General features: G+C 46.0%; 1 protein-coding gene across 1 annotated transcript in view; it reads right to left on the reverse strand.

Moving 5' to 3' along the window:
• Positions 1-17,102, reverse strand: part of SCTR (secretin receptor) — a 52,665-nt gene extending 35,563 nt beyond the window's left edge. The window contains exon 1 of the mRNA XM_012724574.1: positions 16,992-17,102. Within this exon, the coding sequence (XP_012580028.1) occupies positions 16,992-17,076 (85 nt within the window). The 5' untranslated portion in view covers positions 17,077-17,102. The remainder of the gene's footprint in view (positions 1-16,991) is intronic.
• Between the last annotated feature and the right edge of the window lie 514 nt (positions 17,103-17,616).

The raw sequence follows: 17,616 nt of genomic DNA on the forward strand, positions 1-17,616 counted from the left end.
TTTTCGTATGTAAATAAACCCTGCAAAATTCCTTTTTAAATTGCAAAAATTTGTTCTGCCTTTCTCTTCCAAATTATTACCCCCTTTTTAAGAACTAGATAACCTCGTTGTGTTGGCCAGAGTATAGGTTCCAAGAGCCTCTGTGTACAGGTAATTATGTGCCTTTTCTCCTGCTAATCTGTCTTGTGTTGATTTAATTATTTACCAGTTGTACAGACCTAGGAGACAGAGGAAGATTCGCTTCCTCACCAACAGCTTTGACTCCTTGAGATCAGAAATCAGTGGCGTCTAAGATGGCTTTTCACCTTAGATGCTGACAGCCACATAGCCAGTGCTCAGTATAGAAGCTGTGAGGGAAGGAGGGAGAGTGGACACATGTGATCTCATACAAGCCCCACAAGGTCAGGTCTGAAGTTCTCTCAAGCAGAAGATGGCAATCTCTTGAGCTTGACTTACAGTAAACCACGAGGTGGGTGGGCCTCCATTCTAGCTGAGACCATCTGCTAAGTTTTGAAAGCATTTGTAATAGGCCTGCACCCAAGGGTCCTGATTTGACTGGTCATGGGTGGAGCCCAGGCATGATACTGTGTTAAAGCCAGTCAAGCCTAATCGAACTGGCAGCCTGGAGAACTCCTGTGGCACTACTTTCAGGTTCAGCTTGCTTCAAAACTACCCAGAAGGTTTGTTGAAATAGATTTTCCTGCCCATCCCTCAAGTCTGGGTGGAACTCCAGAGCTTGTATTTCTGGTAAGTTCCAAGTGAGGCTGATACCACTGGTTTGAGACCATACCTTTGAGAACCGCCACCCTGGCCACAGAACACACTAATCAAAGTCTTTACCGCGATTGTAGTAGGATTTTGGTCAGGGACGTTACTTTCCAACTTGATGTTTTGATGCTTCTAAAGAGTTTCAGAAGTCCCTGCCTGAAGGAAAACCTTGGCAATGAGAAGCTGAATACATGGTGGACAACAATCCTATACGTGTCATTCTAGACAGTGAATATGGAAGCTGATTCCTCTTTGATTTGCTGCTGGGAAGTTCAGAGTCAGATTTGTGACCCACTTCCAGTAACTAAAAGATCTGGAAATGAAACTTAAAAGATTATTGGCTGTCTTCAGTGTATAATCAGGCCTTTTAACAGTATAGCCTTTGGCTTGTTTGATTGTATGGGTCTTTTTGGCCTTTCATTGGCTTTGAGTTATTTTGCAGGTATTTGACACAGTGTAGGCTAGCAATTGAATTTTGTCAAATTGAAATACAGCTAACTGTAGAGCCAAAGACCCTAATTTATTGTTTTACTGTGTTAGCACTTGTACAATTGAATAATTGTATTTTAATTGGACTAAATTTATGAAACTAGCTTTGATTCATTTATAAATTTTTACCATTCTGCCTTATAAGTATGACACTTGGGATTTTCTTACAAACGAATATATAACTTCTTGGTTCTCTCATTAATTATAAGAAATGTTTGCCAGGCATTCACTTTATACTTGTATGAAAGTTATGCTTGCATTCTTTTATTTAGTTAAGTTATTTTTATTGCAGTATCATTGCATTCTGACACCATATGAGTTTCATATTGATTAAAAATCCACATTAAGTTCACAACTAAAAGTCCAATTCCATCCTTAGCTACACTATTGATCCCTTTTATCTGATTTATCCAACTCCTTCCCTCTTTTCTTCTAGAACCATTTAGTGGTCCTATAGTCTAAACATTTATGTTCATTTTATTTAGTTCATCCATGTGTTTGATTCCTTTATTAAATTCTCTTTTAAAATGATCATTTAAAATAACCATCCACCAATTCTCCTGAAATTTATCTCACAGAAAGAAATGCAGGGAAGCTGGCCCCTGTGACAGGATTCATGCTATAAAGGAAACACCTTGATTTTTTCCTTTCTTAGGGAGAGGAAAATAGTGTCCAGAGAAGTCCTTCCCTGCTGTGTACTTCTCCCCTCGATGAACCTCCTCTACTTTTGCACATGATAGACCAACCTGACGCCATGACAGGCTTCAGAATGCTTCTGAACCAGCCAGGCCTAAGTTTCGGTTATCAACAAGGCGCCAAGGCCGAGTTTAACTGTAAATGTCCTAATCTTGCTCATCCCATAGCAACAGCCAGTTAGCAAGTAGGCAAGTAACCAGTACATATCAGGAAAACTCCAGATGTCCTAAGGTATGCAGGTCGAGTAGTGAAGGTCACGTCTTACATGCATAGACCAACCGGGTTAAGACAAGATAACTTTGTTCAATGTCCACCGATCAATGTACGGCTGAGCAAAAACTCCCCTCTTCTGTAATAAAAACTCTGCCTTCCCTGAGCTCAGGGCTCTCAACTTCAGCTGCTACTTCCCTGCATGTTGGGAGCCCAGGCTCGAGCTTGCAATAAAGACCCTCGTGTGCTTTGCATCAGAATCAGCTCCTTGGTGGTCTTTGGGAAACTCGAACCTGGCACAACACACAGAACCCTTCACATCTGGGCTTGTGATCACCAAATGTGTAGAGGATTTTCCCCATAAAAGCGACCTCTTCTTGGGTTCAGTGCATTTGCTAGAGTAGCTCACAGGAAAATATGAGTTATATAACTTATGTTTACAAACTTATTAAAGGACACAGATGAACAGACACACAGGGCGAGGTCTGGGAGGGTCCCGAGTGCAGGAGCTCTGTTGCCAGGAGGTCATCAGTCTCCTGGTGTAGCTGTGTTCGGCTACCTAGAAGCCCTCCAAACTCTGTCCTTTTGGGGACTGCATTGAGTCGTCATTGCACAGGCATGATTGCGTCAACCCTTAACCACTGCCAATAGATGCAATAAGTGCAGCCTCCAGAACCTCTTCTTTTATTATAAATCACAGTTATCACTGATGCTATCTAGGAGGACATTATCAGGGACAAATTTGGAAGGAACAGTAAGTAGAGCTTAGGGACAAGGAGGTGAGTGGCACCCCCTCCCCCAAGTCCTCCTCTATTCACTTTGGGGAATATAGTGCAGCCCACACCACCCCAACACTCACAACCTTCAAAAAGAGCTGGAACTCTCAAGCCAGATCGACCAGGGTCCAGGGCTGCCTCAACCCACACTAGCTGCTCTAGCCCATTTCTCCATCTCTTCTGAGGAAAACACATGACTTCCAGCAAGAGAAAGAACACAAAACACACATGCAAATCTGGCACTGGGCGTGAGCACATGAATGAACACCCACTCTATGGCCCACCCTGTCCCCTGCTGGTTCACCCAGGTCTGGGCCCAGTTGGGTCCTCTGTATCACTGGGTTATTTTGCACTCTAAGGAGTGGGAGGTGGGTGTGGTCTGAAGGGTGCTTAGATTACACAGAGGACAAAATCTCAGTGTTTTTTTTTTTTTTTTTTTTGAAGAACTAGAGTCTCTTTTCAGATATGGATACAACCAGGCTCAAGTATCACTGTCCTCACTAAGCAAAGTCCCCACTAAGCAAAGTCCTCCAGAGGCCTGTCCCAAGTGACCTGATGACCTAGTGTATGCCAGAGCAGCTGGGAGGATGTCAACAGGCAGACATTTGAGCTACACCCCAGGTATTCTAATTCAGACCTTTTGGCACCTGAAAATCTGCATTTCAAGGATTCCCAAGCTGTGCTGTTGTATGTGCGCCTTAAGCATTGCTTTGGGATGCTTCCTACTGCACCTCCCTCCTGCCTACAGTGAGACCCTTATTTCTGAACTCAGACCTACCCTTGGCTCCCAGCAGCAAATCTGAGACAGTGACAGAGACAGCTGGGGACATTCACTGCAGGTTGATGGCTCCACGGTAATGCGTAGGTGTGGGCACCCCCAACCCCTACCCAGCTCCCACGGGGCAGAGCCCTTAGGGCAGGAAGCTGTCTGACACCCCACTGCTGGGGACCTGTGCCAATACCTGGGCTAGGTACAGCATGAGCACTCAACAAATAAACGTGTCAAATGAACAAGTGAAAACTTGCATGATGGGTCTGTGGCCCCTGAACTATTGCCTATCATGCATCCCCTGTAAACAAGTTTTGCCTGGACTGCTAAATGCTAGATGACTGACCTGCCTCCCAGCCCTCTGCCTGCCAGGTCTGCCTGGGTGCCGTGGGAGTCACCTTGTACTTTACACATGAGCTCACTTAATCCACGGCCGAGTTCCAAGGTCCATGGCTGTCCTCATTTTACAAACAAAGCGACAGTACAGTGAGCACTGGGTTCCTGGAGTCACACAGTCACACACAGGGAGGAGAGGGGCTGGGAGGTGACTGTCAGCCATGCCATGTGGTGTGCTGCCCCTCACAGGGTCCACCCACCTGCCCTTTCTCCAGGAAGAGCCTGCCTACCTGGAACAAGGCTAGGGGAGCTGAAAGAAGGTCAGGGGAGGGAAGACTAGGCCAGCAGGAGCATGACAGGAGAGGCGGGGGGCTGAAAGCAGGTGCAGTCTGCTCTCCCCTGGCAGCAGAAGCAACTCCCTGGGAGTGCAGGGGGGATGGGGAAGGGCAGGGCTAGAGACCCTGATGCCTGACAGGGGGCTCTAGGTGGAGGAGCCTCGGAAAGACAGGGCAGAGTGCGACCCTGGACAAAGGTAATGGAGATTGGAGGAGAGAGATGAGGGGTCACCGAGGGAAGAGTTTGGATGGGGATCCCACAAGGACAGTAAAAGCATCTATGGGGCTAAGGATGGGTGTCTGGGTCCTTAGAGGAATGTAGGAGATGAGAAACCCCATGGGTATTCACCCAGCTCTCAGGTGAGTCCTGAGAGGAGGGGTGAGAGCTTCTTTATCCGGCCTTCCCTCAGAGCACCCGGCAGGGCTCCACCTGTCCTCCAGCTAGTCGTCCAGATTCCAGCTGTGGATGCAGCTCTCTGGGCCTGTGCAGGGTCTCTGGGAGCTCAAAGCCCCCGGATGACTCTGGCCCCCCACATCACAGTGGGGGCACAGTGGCATGGTCCTGTGAGAGCCCTTTACAAATGACCCACTGGGTCTCTCCGTCGGCACCTGGTGTCTGTGGGGTGGTGAGACTCCTTCCGCAGGAGGCTCAGCGTGGTACAGGAAACCTCCTTTACAGCACAGCTTCTTCCTCCCAGCTTGCCCAGCGTCTCTTGTGTTAGAAACAATGGAGACACTTCCCAACCTCCTGCCTTACTGTGGGAGAAATAAATCCAGGGCTACAACTGGCCAGGACAACCCAGCCACTGGCTGCTGTCTCTGATCCATGAGGCTGGATGACCCATGTCCAGCTGGCCAGGCACATGGGGGAAGATGCCAGGATCTCTGGCATCTTCCTGACTGAGGTCATGTCTGGCTGGGCCTACAGGGACACTGGCCTGGTCCTGGCAGAAAGCAGGGGGGTGTCCTAGGAGGGTGACAGGCTTCATGGTGATTGTCCCCCCTCCAATCCCCCCATGCTGGTTCACTGCCACATCTTTCCAATCAACCATGTAGCGAGAAAAGGTGGGGGAAGTGATGGTTTGGGCACACATCAGATATTGTGAAACTCAATGGGTTCTGGGTTTTGGGTTGGGTCACTGGCCCACAGCAGAGATGAGGGAGCCAGGCTCCAAGAAGCAAGTGATGTGAAGGGTAGTACTGGGGAGCTGGGAACCCACCCAGTCTTCCTGTTTCCCTAGCTTGAATGAGAGTCCCACCTGCCAGGCTGACCTAGCTGCAGACCTGGATGCTAACTCCACATGGCACTGCTTATGTCCTGAGGCTGAGCCACACAATCCGGTCTTGGCTTCACTGTCCGAGCCTGGAAGGCACTGGAACAGTTTCTGGGTTCCCAGCACATAAGGCCATGTTGGGAAGGCTACACTTTTAGCTGGTACAAGGCACAGCTCAGCTGCAGGCATCCCCACTTGGCCTGGCCTTCCCGGGGAAACTCTGAGAGAATTTGGCACTGGGCTTGGCCCAAAACTGACACTCAGTTTAATGTCTGCTCCCTCTGTCCTGGTCACAGATAGACAGGGAGCCTCAGAGGCAGGTCTGGTAGCAGGAAGCAGCTAGAACAAAGGCCAAGGGACCTGAGAGAGCAAGACAGTGCCTTGGGGATCTCTAGATCTCCCGGGCCGGCCTGGTGCCTGGCATCCAGCCATTCCTCTCCTCAGTGCAAGCTGCCCTGCCTTCACCCAGAGCAGAGTATCCATCCTGCAGTCCTTGATTTATTTATAAATGAGCTCAGATGACTTGATGATAACCTGGGACTATTTAGGGAACAGCATGTCAGACTGCAGTGACATGGGGTCAGGATCAAGTCAGGCCCCCCCAGAGTCATGCTGACTTGAGTCACTGGGAGGTGGGTCTTCCATCCTTTTATGACACCACCACGACCCTCCATGCCCTAAGATGCTCACTGTATCAGCTACTAGCAATCACCAGGAAATCCTTGCCTGGCCTTCACACATCTTTAGTCTCTGCTTTCATCAGATTGACTCTTCCTTTCTCCCCCAGCTCCAGACAGCTTGTCCAACTCCAGGCCACCCAAGGGGCACAAGGCGTTTCCTTTCCTTTCCTTTCCTCATGACCTGATCTGTCTTACTTAGGACAAGAGTTGCCCACGTTGTGACACTGGTCCCCACACAGAGGTGGTGAGGATGGGGCCAGAGGGACTTTAACAGCATGACACAGGCAGAATAGCCGGAGTCTGGTGGTGGTGGTGGGGGGGGCTCTCTTCTAGCCAGGAAGCACATGCTGTCCCACAAGCTGAGCTGTCTTGGGAGAAGTGAGGTCCTCACCCATGAAAACATTCAAGCAGGGAGGCTCAGAGATGTAGGAGGCTGGGCAATGCTTCTGATGCTCAACGGGAACTATGCAATCCAGGGCCTCGGTATCCTCATCTGTGCAATGCTAGTAGTGGCGCTTACTGCACACTTTTAGGAACAAAGACTGTCTACAGTGTTATACAAAATAAAGTGACTTGCTGGAAAGACTTGGAAATGACCCAAATGCTCAAAAGTGGATGACTGGATTAAAAAGACGTGGTACATATATACAATGGAATATTACTCAGCAACCAAAAAAAATAAACACATATCTTTTGCAGCAACATGGAGCTGGAGAAGATCATGCTTAGTGAGATAAGCCAGAAAGAAAAGGGAAAATACCGGATGGTTTCACTCATAGCAGGAGTATAAAGGGTCAGGGGAGAAAATAATAATAATAATGAACAACTATATACCAGAGATATTTTATGGGGGTGGGGTGGGGGATGGGAACGGTGTGGGGCGGGAAGTGCACTGGACTATGGTGATAGCACACGGGTGATCTGGTGATGGGAAGCCCAAGGGATTACAACTGATATGGACAAAGACACAAAATGATGTAAAAATAAACTATTATATTATTTTTTAAAATAAAGAAAGTGAATTGTACTGAGGAAAGGATGGGGAAAGGTGAGCTGTGAGCAGGTGGGGGGTGAGCCCAGGGCAGGGGAGGGTACCTGGTTGCCAAAGGCCATTTGGAGTCAGAGGAGAATCCAAAAAAATGAGCTGATAATAAATTGTGAGAGATAAACAGATGCATGAAAAACTGAAACGGCTCACAGCATGGGTGAACCTTGTGACAGCATCATGCTCAGTGGCGACAAAGTCCATACATATTGCATGGCACACATATTGTATGTATAGGAATGTCCAGAACATGCAAATCCATACAGACAGAAAGTAGATGAGTCCTTGTCAGAGACTGGGTGGGGGTGAGGGGAAGGGGGGGGTGACTACTTAATGTGTCTGGGGTTTTATTTGGGTGATGAAAATGTTTTGCAACTGGATAGAGGTGGTGGTTGTATAGCATCAAGAATGTACTAGATACCATGTTTAAATTCTAAAATATTTAAGTTCATGTTATATGAATTAAAAAAGTTCTATCCCCACCAAAAAAAAAAAAAAAAAAAGCTAGCCTGTGTCCTCCTGTCCACCTGTCCATGTTCTTTGGAAGTAGGCAACCAGTTGGCAGAGCTAAGAAGAACAAAGTGGGTGGAATGTCCCTTTTGAAGGAAGGACATGAAAGCCCAGAGAGGATCAATGTCTCGCTCAAGGTCACACAGCCCCGGGTGACAGAGCAGCTCACAAGCCTAGGTCTGTCTGGCTGCCAAGCCCACACCTCTGTTGCCACCACGCCACCTCTCTGGAACATTCTCTCCTGGCGAGAGCCAAAGCCCTTCCACCCGCCAGCTCTGGAGGGGGTATCAGCTTCTGTAAACAGAGCAATAAATAGCCTGGCAGAGCAGGCCAGGCAGCTACTAGGGTGACCCTGAAACGTTCTCACAAAATACTAGGGAGGCCTTGGCCACCTGACCCGGAATAGCTGAAGAGTTAATTTTTTCTTTGTGATAAGTGTGCTGGGCTGGGTGACAGCTCTGTGAGTGGCATTTCCTGTGACTTGTCTGGTGATCAAACATTAACCTCCTCTCAGGGAGGACCAGGCAGCTTAACCATTAACCCTGCACCCCCAAAGGAGCGACTGCCAGCATCTCTAGGCCCGGGGACAGGACGTATGTTATTGGAGTGGAGGTTCTGTGGGTTGTGGGCGCTGGTGGTCCTGGGGCTACAATAGTAATTCTCCTTGGGGAGCTGCTGTGAGGAGTGGGGCCTGGGCATGGTACACATGGGTTGCAGGGCCTGGCCCCATCCCGGTAATCTCAGACTCAGGCCCTCTAAGGTCATACCCGAGACAAAGACTGATGGCACACCGACCTGGTTCTGATGTGGTATACACTCCCAACAGCTGAACCCCCTGGGCATTTCTCCCCGTTTTGATCTCTGGGGGGAGATTTTACTCTTGGCCATTTTGTGTGTTCTAAACAGCAATGTGTTGCCAGGCTCTTTCTCAACAAAAGGGCCAATTTGGGACACCCTACCCTCCACCTTGGGGGCTTTTAAAACAGGTTTTCAAAGCTACAGAAACCTTTTCCTATGAAAACTGCATAAAGCCAAGACGCTACATGTCTATTCCAGTGGATAGGGCTGCCTGGCCACCCTTACACCCACCAGCCACAGTCCTTTCTCACCCCTTGTCAAGCACTCTCAGATATTACAGATCGCAGGAGGGGTGGTCAAGGGCTGGCCCTGGGTTCCCAGGGAGTCAGAGGCAGCACCCAAGCAGGAGTACCCTAATGAGCTTTCTCAATGCTCAGAGAGGCGACACACACAGAGCAAACAGCCCCAGCCCAGTCAACCTAGAGCCAGGCCAGGACACACGTATGACTCCCCGAGTCCTGTGAACTTGAGGTCAGCATCAACAGGGTGACAGGGTGCCTGAGTGGGGCAGAGTGTGCACAGAGACAGGGACCCTACCCATCCATGGAGAGATCACCAGTCTACACCAAGGAGCTGGGGTAAAGAAGCCAAGAGAAGAGCTCACAGGTTCTCATCTTCTGCCCAACGGCATCATGAGGCTGTGAGAAGGTTAAAACAGGCCATTTTAAAACGGGCAAGCCGAGCAGCAGTGAAGAAAGTAGCAACGTGGAGACACCTCTACTCATCAGCCTGGCACGTGGCTCCTGCACTAAGCTCATCAGATGCAGCCTGTGAGTAGTGTCACAGTTCACCTTATTCTGTTACAGGAGTAGACGACTCTTGCACTGGGGAGCCCACCAGGAGAGTTAGAGCACCCAGACATTCTACAACGCCATGCAGGGGTGCCTGGAGAGGGAAACAGAGTCTTACAGGAGTAAAGGTGGCTAGCCAAAAGAGTAGAGGAACCAGCATTCAGAAAATTATTCCTGGAGGCATCTAAAAAGGAAATGATTGACAGTGTGAAGAAGCGGGAATGGTGTTGTAGCAGAGGGATCAGCATGCACAACAGCTCAGAAGCATGAGTGGAACTGGCAGGAGATTGTAAGCAATTAATGAATCAAGTAGAAATATTTGGGGTAAGGACATGAGCAAAGGTCAAGTCAGGAACTGGACCTTACCCTGGAAGCAATGGGGCACTTCAAGTCAGATGCTGATTTTAAAAATTATTCCCTTCTCACTGTGAACTGAAGTTCACCATCACCTGTCCCAAAGCCTTGGTATTCTGGACCTCATCTCTTAAGGCTGAAGACCCCGTGTCCTGCCACTGAAGTAGTGGGCATTCACCTTAGGACTTGCAAGGCAAGGCCAGCTGCCAGCTCTGCTGCACCCAAGCTTGGCCTCCTCTGTGCTTCACTTATTGCTATTTCGGTTTCTAGGGTAGCAAGAAAGCACAGGAAATCAGGAATCTGGCACAATGGTGCACCCTGTGAACACAATAAAACCATTGCCTGGTTCCCCATAACCAATAGAGGAGGGGGAAAGGGCTCAAAGGAGGGGAGAAAGTCATCTGTCCCTGTCCCTCAGGTGGAGGGTGGGTGAATTAGCTGAAGACACTGCAGACAATGTGGCCCCTGCTATCCACAGCACCCTGAGGTTCCCCTGCTAGGATGATGGAGGCTGCTTCCCCCAAACCCTTCTTTCTTCCCCTACCCTCTCCTGTGCAATTTAGTCTCAGCTCACTCCTGTGCCGCAGTTCATCCCTAGACCTGACCCCTCTCAACTCCACATGTCTAAAAAGAAAATTGGGCTTCCCTGGTAGCACAAGGGGTTAAGTCTCAGCATTGTGAAGCTATCAGCAGCCACTGAAGCTTCAGTTCAATCCCCAGCCAGGGAGGTGACCCACAGGGCAGGGCAAACCTCTCCGGTCTCGCCCACTGCTCCCCTCAGCAGTGTTTCAGTCAGTTTGCCTATTCTGCTCCCCACTCTGTCTCTGGTGGGTCCTCCCACACCCACCACCCCCCCAACTTTGGCCTCCATCACAGCTGTTGTATGCAAAAATAAATAAATCTTTAATAAATAATTATAAAGAAACTCATGCCTTTCATCTCTTCTCCCCAGAAATAACTGTACTGTCTTCATCCCTTCCCCTATACTTGGGGGTCAGCCTGACACATCCTCTCCCACCTCACCCTGACCCAATTCCTCACTGAGTCCTGTCAGCATTACACTGAATAGTTCTTTCCCATTTGTGTTTCTCTCCGCCTCTACCAGCCAGCACAGCTGACCCTGCCTGTACTTTTCTACCCAAGTCAACCTCACCTTCAAATACTGCCCCCTGCATCCTTTTGCCTAGGGGTTTTCTTAGCCTTTGAGGACTACTACCCACCCCTACCTCAGCACAAAAGGCTGGAAATGCAAAGGAATCAACGCTCCCTCCCCAGAGGCAGTCCCAGGCGCTCACTGATACAGGTCTGGTGACAAAAGTTCCAGGTCTTTTGCCACTTTGAGGTGTGTGGCCTATACACCAGTTTGGAAGCATTTCAAGGGGAGTAAGCCCCCTTACAGTTGATAATATTTCCTGGTTTCTTACTCTCTGTCTGTCTCAGTTCTCCACACTCCTATTCTGTGCTAAAATCACCTACCTGCCAGGGAATCCTTGTCCCTGGGCCTGCTTCTGGGGAACCCAAATGAAGAAATCATATCTAGTCCTTGCAAACAATATTTCTTGCCCAGAAAGCTATCCTTCCACTGGGTTGCTCTGAATGTACTCTGTCCTTTCCAATCCCCCAAACCTCAGGGGAGGCAAAGAAAATCTTTTCATAATGCAAAAATCACATCAATGCATCTTAACACTGTACAGGGTTTCCCATCACTTTTTTTTCCACAAAGGATTTATTTATGCATGCATTCAAAAACTGGGTCCAAACCAGAGGTGTAGGGGTTGAGAGGATTCACAAGAGACAGAGTGGGGAGCAGTACAGGCAGACCAGCTGAAATACATTGCTGAGGGAAGCAGCAGGAAAGACAGGAGAGGTCTGCTGTGCCATGTGGGTAATCTCCATGGCCAGGGACTGAACTTGTGCTACAGTGGCTGTGGAAAGCTTTGTAGCGCTGTGCTTTAACCCACTGCACCACCAAGTATGGCCCCCCTCTTTCTTTCTTTCTTTTATTTTATTTTTAAAGATTTATTTATTTTTGCATACAAGAACTGGGGTACAGGTCATAGGTGTGATGGGTGAGAGGGTTCACCAGAGACAGACGGGGAACAGAACAGGCCAATTGACTGAAGCACACTGCCGAGAGAGGCAGTGGGGGAGACAAGAGAGGTCTGCTGTGCCATGTGGATTACCTCCTTGGCCAGGGATCGAACTCATGGTACAGTGGCTAGCAATGGCTTCATAATGCTATGCTTTAACCTCTGTGCCATCAGGGAGGGCCCCTCTTTCTTTCCTTAAAATATTGAAATCACACAACAGAGATACAGGCTGCCTTTCCTTTCAGCCCACAGAAAATCTCAACGTTATTGCCCCCACTGGTCAGGCAGTGTCTTCACCAGAACGCCTGAGGCGGGCCAGGTAGGGAGAAGAAGGGGAGGAGGCTGGAGAGGAGGAAGGAAGCAGTCATACAGCAACAAGATGGATGACCTAGGTGACATGGATAAAATCTTAGACACAACTTATTAGAATGGAAGCATGAGCAAGTAGAAACACTTCATCAGACCTCTAACTAGTAAGGAAAACAAATCAGTAAGAAAAAACATCTTCCAACAAAGAAAAACCCAGATGGCTTCATTGATAAATTCTACCAAACATTTGAAAAATTAGCATCAATCCTCCTAAATGCTTCCAAAAAACTGAGAAAGAGGAAACACTTCCAAAATCAATCTGTGCGCCCAACATTACCCTGATACCAAAGTCCAATCAACATTGATGCAAAAATCCTCAACAGAATATTAGCAAATGAATGTAAAAGCACATTCAATGGATTATGTTCTGTGAACAAGTGAGATCTATTCCTTAAAGAATAGAATGCAAGAATGGGTCAACGTACAATAATTGACCAATGTGAAATACCATATTAACAGAATGAAGAACAATAGTCACAGGTTCATCTTAATTAATGCAGAAAAAGCATTTGACAAGATTCCATGATAAAAACACAACAACCCACAGGAATAGGACACTATGTCAACATAAAGAAGTCTGCATGTGAAAAGCCCACAGTGAACATCATACTCAATACTAAAATACTGACAGTTTTTCCTATAAAATCAGGAACAAGACAAGGGTGCCTAGGTCTCCCTGGTGGCACAGGGATTAAGTCTCAGCACTATCAAGCTATGGCCCATCACTGCAGCCTGAGTTTGATCCCCTGGACAGTGAGGTGACCCACATGCGCAGCAGACCTCTCCTGACCTCCCCTCTGCTCCCCTCAGCAGTGTACTTTGTGGATCTGCCTGTTCTGCTCCCCACTCTGTCTCTGGTGAAGCCTCTCACCACCCCTGCCCCTCTGACCTGTTACCCCAATTCTGTATACATAAATAAATAAAATCTTTAAAAAAAAGATAAGGATGCCCACATTTACCAACAGATGTCAACCTAGTATTATAGCAAGAAAAAGTAATAAAATTAACCAGCACTAAAAAGGAAGAAATAATCTTATTTCTGTTTGCAGATGGTAAGACCTAACATATAAATAAAACCCTCAAATTCTGCAAAATAGTGGGAATTAATAAATGGATTAGCAAAGCTGCAAGATATAAAGAATATCAACACTGAGAGGTATTCTGAAAGAGAGTAAGAAGTAAATCTATTCACAATAACATCAAAAACTTAAACTTAATCAATGGGGTGAAATAATTACATGCTGAAAACTACACTTTTTTTCTGAAAGAATTTAAAACAAACACAAATAAATGGAAAGATATCTTATGTTCATGAATTGGCTGACAATGTTGTTAATGTGTCAATACCTACAGATTTAATGCACTCTCCCAAAATTCCAATGGCAGAAATATTTTAACATTTACTTTAAAATGTTGATTTAATATTACATGCATAAATTAAAAAAATCCTAAAATTCATATGAAAATTCAAGGGACCTTGGAATAGCCAAAACAATCTTGAAAACCAACATTGAAGAGTGTCACAATTTTTGATTTCAAAATTTACTACAAAGCTATAGTCTCTGGTCTAGAGGCAGATATGTGGGACCACAAATAAATTATCACATCAAAGGATAAGGGTACCCAGATAGTTGCATGGGAAAAGAATAGCTGTTCCATAAGTGGTGCAGAGAAAACTTGATATCCACATGCAAAAGAATGAACTGGATCCTTAACTTACAGCACATACAAAAATGAACACAATGAATGATCTAAATGTATTCAGCCTCAAAAGGGGAGGAACTTCTGCTATACACTACAACTTTAATGCATTTTGAAGCATTTATGCTAAGGGAAAGAGCCATTTACAAAAAATATACATACAGTATGATTCCACTTATAAGAGGTACCCAGAACAGTCAAATTGAACAAAACAGAAAGCAGAATGATGGTGGCCAGGAATCGGGTCAGGGAAGGGATTGTCATATAATGGGTATAAAAGCTTCAGTTTTGTTAGATGAAGAATTTTGGCATTTGCATGTCCCACAACAGTACTTAACACTATTGCACTGAACACTTAGGAATTGTCAAGATAAATTTTATGTTGTATGTTTTTTAATACAATCAAAACATTCTAGATTAAAAATTGATTAGTACAGCAAATCTTTTGTCTTTCACACAATTAAAACAACAAAATAAAACCAACAACACCAACCTGATATAAACCTACAGGAACTCTCATTCACTGCTGGGAGGAATGCAAAACAGGTTACGCTTTGCAGTTTGGAAAGACAGTCTGGCAATTTACTGTAAAACTAGCCATACTCTCGCCATGTGATCCAGATCTCAAGTAGATAAAAGTTTTTGTTTCATGGAAGAGAGATATTTATAATAGCCAAAAGTTAAAGGCAACCATGATGTCCTTCAGTAGTTGAATGGACAAACTGCTGTATTCAGAAAATGTTGATTATTCAGTTCTAAGACGAAATGAGCCATCAAGCCATGAAAGGGCAGGGAGAACACCTTAAGTGGGTACAACTAAGTGAAAGAAACCAATCTGGCAGGTGCCATGTGATGAAATCACATGTTATCAATAATCTGAAGTTCTGAAAACTATGGTCACACTGAAAAGCATCAGTTGTTGCCAGAAGCTAGGGGAGAGGAAGAGCCGAGCGTACAGGATTTTTAGGACAGAGCAGCTATTCTGTATGATAATGGATTGATAGATACATGTCATCAAATTTTTGTCCAAAATCACAGAACGTACAACACCAAGAGTGAAGCCTAAGGTAAACTGTGGTCTTTGAGGGATAATGATGCCTCGGTTAAGAATATTATATGTACAGGAACAGGGTATTAATTCCAGGACAGGCTGGGCATTTGGGCTTGGGGAGAAGGGTGTATGTGGGAATTCCCTGTATTTTCCCTCAGGTTTTTCAATAAATTGTTTTAAAAAACAAAATCTACTAAAATTATCTAGCATAAAGTTAGCCATATCAACATGTATAATTCAGCAGTAGACTCAGTGCTGAGCTGCTACCACCTTTAGCCGTTCTAAGTTGTCACCACCCAAGGGTGGTGAAACTAGCACTCACTTCACTTGCCATCATCCCTCCTTGGTTCCTGACAATGACAAATCTAATTTCTGTATGTATGGATGTCTAATCTGGACACTTCATTTAAATGGAATTATGCAGGGCCCTCCCTGATGGCCCAGCGGGTTGGAGCACAGCACTGTGAAGGTGGCTGTGGCCGCTTTAGTGCAAGTTCCAGCCTTGGCCCTGGAGGTGACCCACATGGTGCAGCAGACCTCTCCTCTCTCTCCTGCTGCTCTCCTCAGCTGTTCTCCTCTTGTACTTCATCGTCCATCTGCCTGGTCTGTTCCCACTCTGTCGCTGGTGAATTCTCTCACTGCCCCTGCACCTCTAATGTCTGCACCCCAGTTCTGTATGCATAAATAAATAAATCTTTTTAAAAAATGGAATCATATATATGGCCTTTTGTCGTTGAGGAGTTTTTTAAAAGATTCACTCATGTTGTAATCATCAGCACTTCATTCCTTTTAAGACTGAATAATATTCCACTATATGTATAAGCCACACTTTGTTTATCCATTTGTCTGTTAACAGACACACTATTTATTTCTACCTCTTGGCTATTATGATAGCGCTCCTAGGAACTTGCAAATAGAAGTCTTTGTTTGAATACTTATAATGGATTATTTCCTTCCATGCCCTTAGATTAGTGAAAACCAAGAAAAGTCAAGGAAGAGACTAGAAATAAAACTAGCATTTAAATATCAAGTCAGTATTTAAGGTCTTGATTACTAATACCTACCGTTTAAGGTTTAACTTACTGAAAAAATTTAATATAGGGTATACATTTAATATATTTAATAATATTTAAATTAAGAAGCACCTATATTTATCATACTTTATATCATTTATAATTCTGAAGTAGACATTATCACCTATTTTATAGATCAGGAAAGCAAGTCTCCAAGGGTTAAATAATTTGTCCTTGGTCATCCACACAGTGACTGTCAGTCAGCACAAGACCCCAAGTTCTTCTGACCCCGTACTTTCATTCAACTACTGCAATCATCCAACTGGCAGTTGAAGTGAGACAGTAGGTAAGAGGCATACAATCTGATAAGTAACTTTCACCAGGCTCTAACTGTGGTGTTACCATCTTGCAAAAACTAGTGGTATGAAAATGCTGGCTATATCCACAAGCCCAGAGAGAAAAGGAGTGGGGGTGATGGAGATTTGGGGGTGTCTAGACTGCTTGTGAGCATCATTTGGGACTCTTTCCCTAGGCTGATTGTCTGGTCTGGCCCCTGCCTGGCTCAGAGACCTCGCCTGTCTTGTCCGCTGCTCTCCTCAACAGTGTGCTTAGTCACTCTGCCTGTTCTGCTTCCCACTCTGTCTCTAGTGAATCCTCTCATCCCCCACACCTCTGGCCTGTACCCCAGTTCTTGTATGCATAAATACAAATACATCTTTTTTTAAAAAAAGATAAGGATGCCCACTTTTACCAACTGATTTCAGCATAGTAATAAATGCAGAATAATACTCTGAATAATATAGGGAATAAGCTTTCCTGACCCAGTGGGACTGAACACAACCCACAGGCAAGAATGGATTAAAGTGGGCCACATACCTGGGGCTGGCTGCTCCGTGGCCAGGTCTCCTGCCTTCTCCTTGGAGAGTTCCTGCTGGCACTGGACTTGTTCTTCCCACTGCATTTGCAGCACATCACACACTCGGGGAAGAGCTCCTACCTGCAAGTTCAGAGCCAAGAATGTTCATCATTGCCACTTCATTTTACCACATCAGGATTTCCTGTGAGCAAGAATGGGGCTAAACAATGGGATTCAAAATAAGGACAGCGAAGTCACAGCCCTCAAGGAGCCCCTAGGGATTCCACAGCAAGGTGGAAGTTCAGTGTCTGAGGATAATTCAGAACGCAGCTGGGATGGCTGAAGCTTGTCCACTACAAATCTTGCTCTTAAGTTTACCAAGCCTCTCCAGTCCAAGGAGTTATTTGCTTTCTGGGCACCTTATTATTAGTCTACAGGAATTGATTTATTCTATCCCAATGGTATTTATTTTCAAGCGTTGGAAGTTTAGTTCAGAAGGGTCTTTAAAATCAACACGTAACCACGTCTCTATCCTGCAGCACTGACAAGAGGAGCAAGACAGGAAGGCAGAGTAAGTCCTGGCTCCCCATTTCTTCCTACAGATTTCTAGAGCATGGCTCTGTGCTTTCATATCTACCTGACACT

This window comes from Condylura cristata, unplaced genomic scaffold (genome assembly GCF_000260355.1).
Source record: "Condylura cristata isolate star-nosed mole 26May11 unplaced genomic scaffold, ConCri1.0 scaffold00002, whole genome shotgun sequence".
NCBI classification, from domain to species: domain Eukaryota; kingdom Metazoa; phylum Chordata; class Mammalia; order Eulipotyphla; family Talpidae; genus Condylura; species Condylura cristata.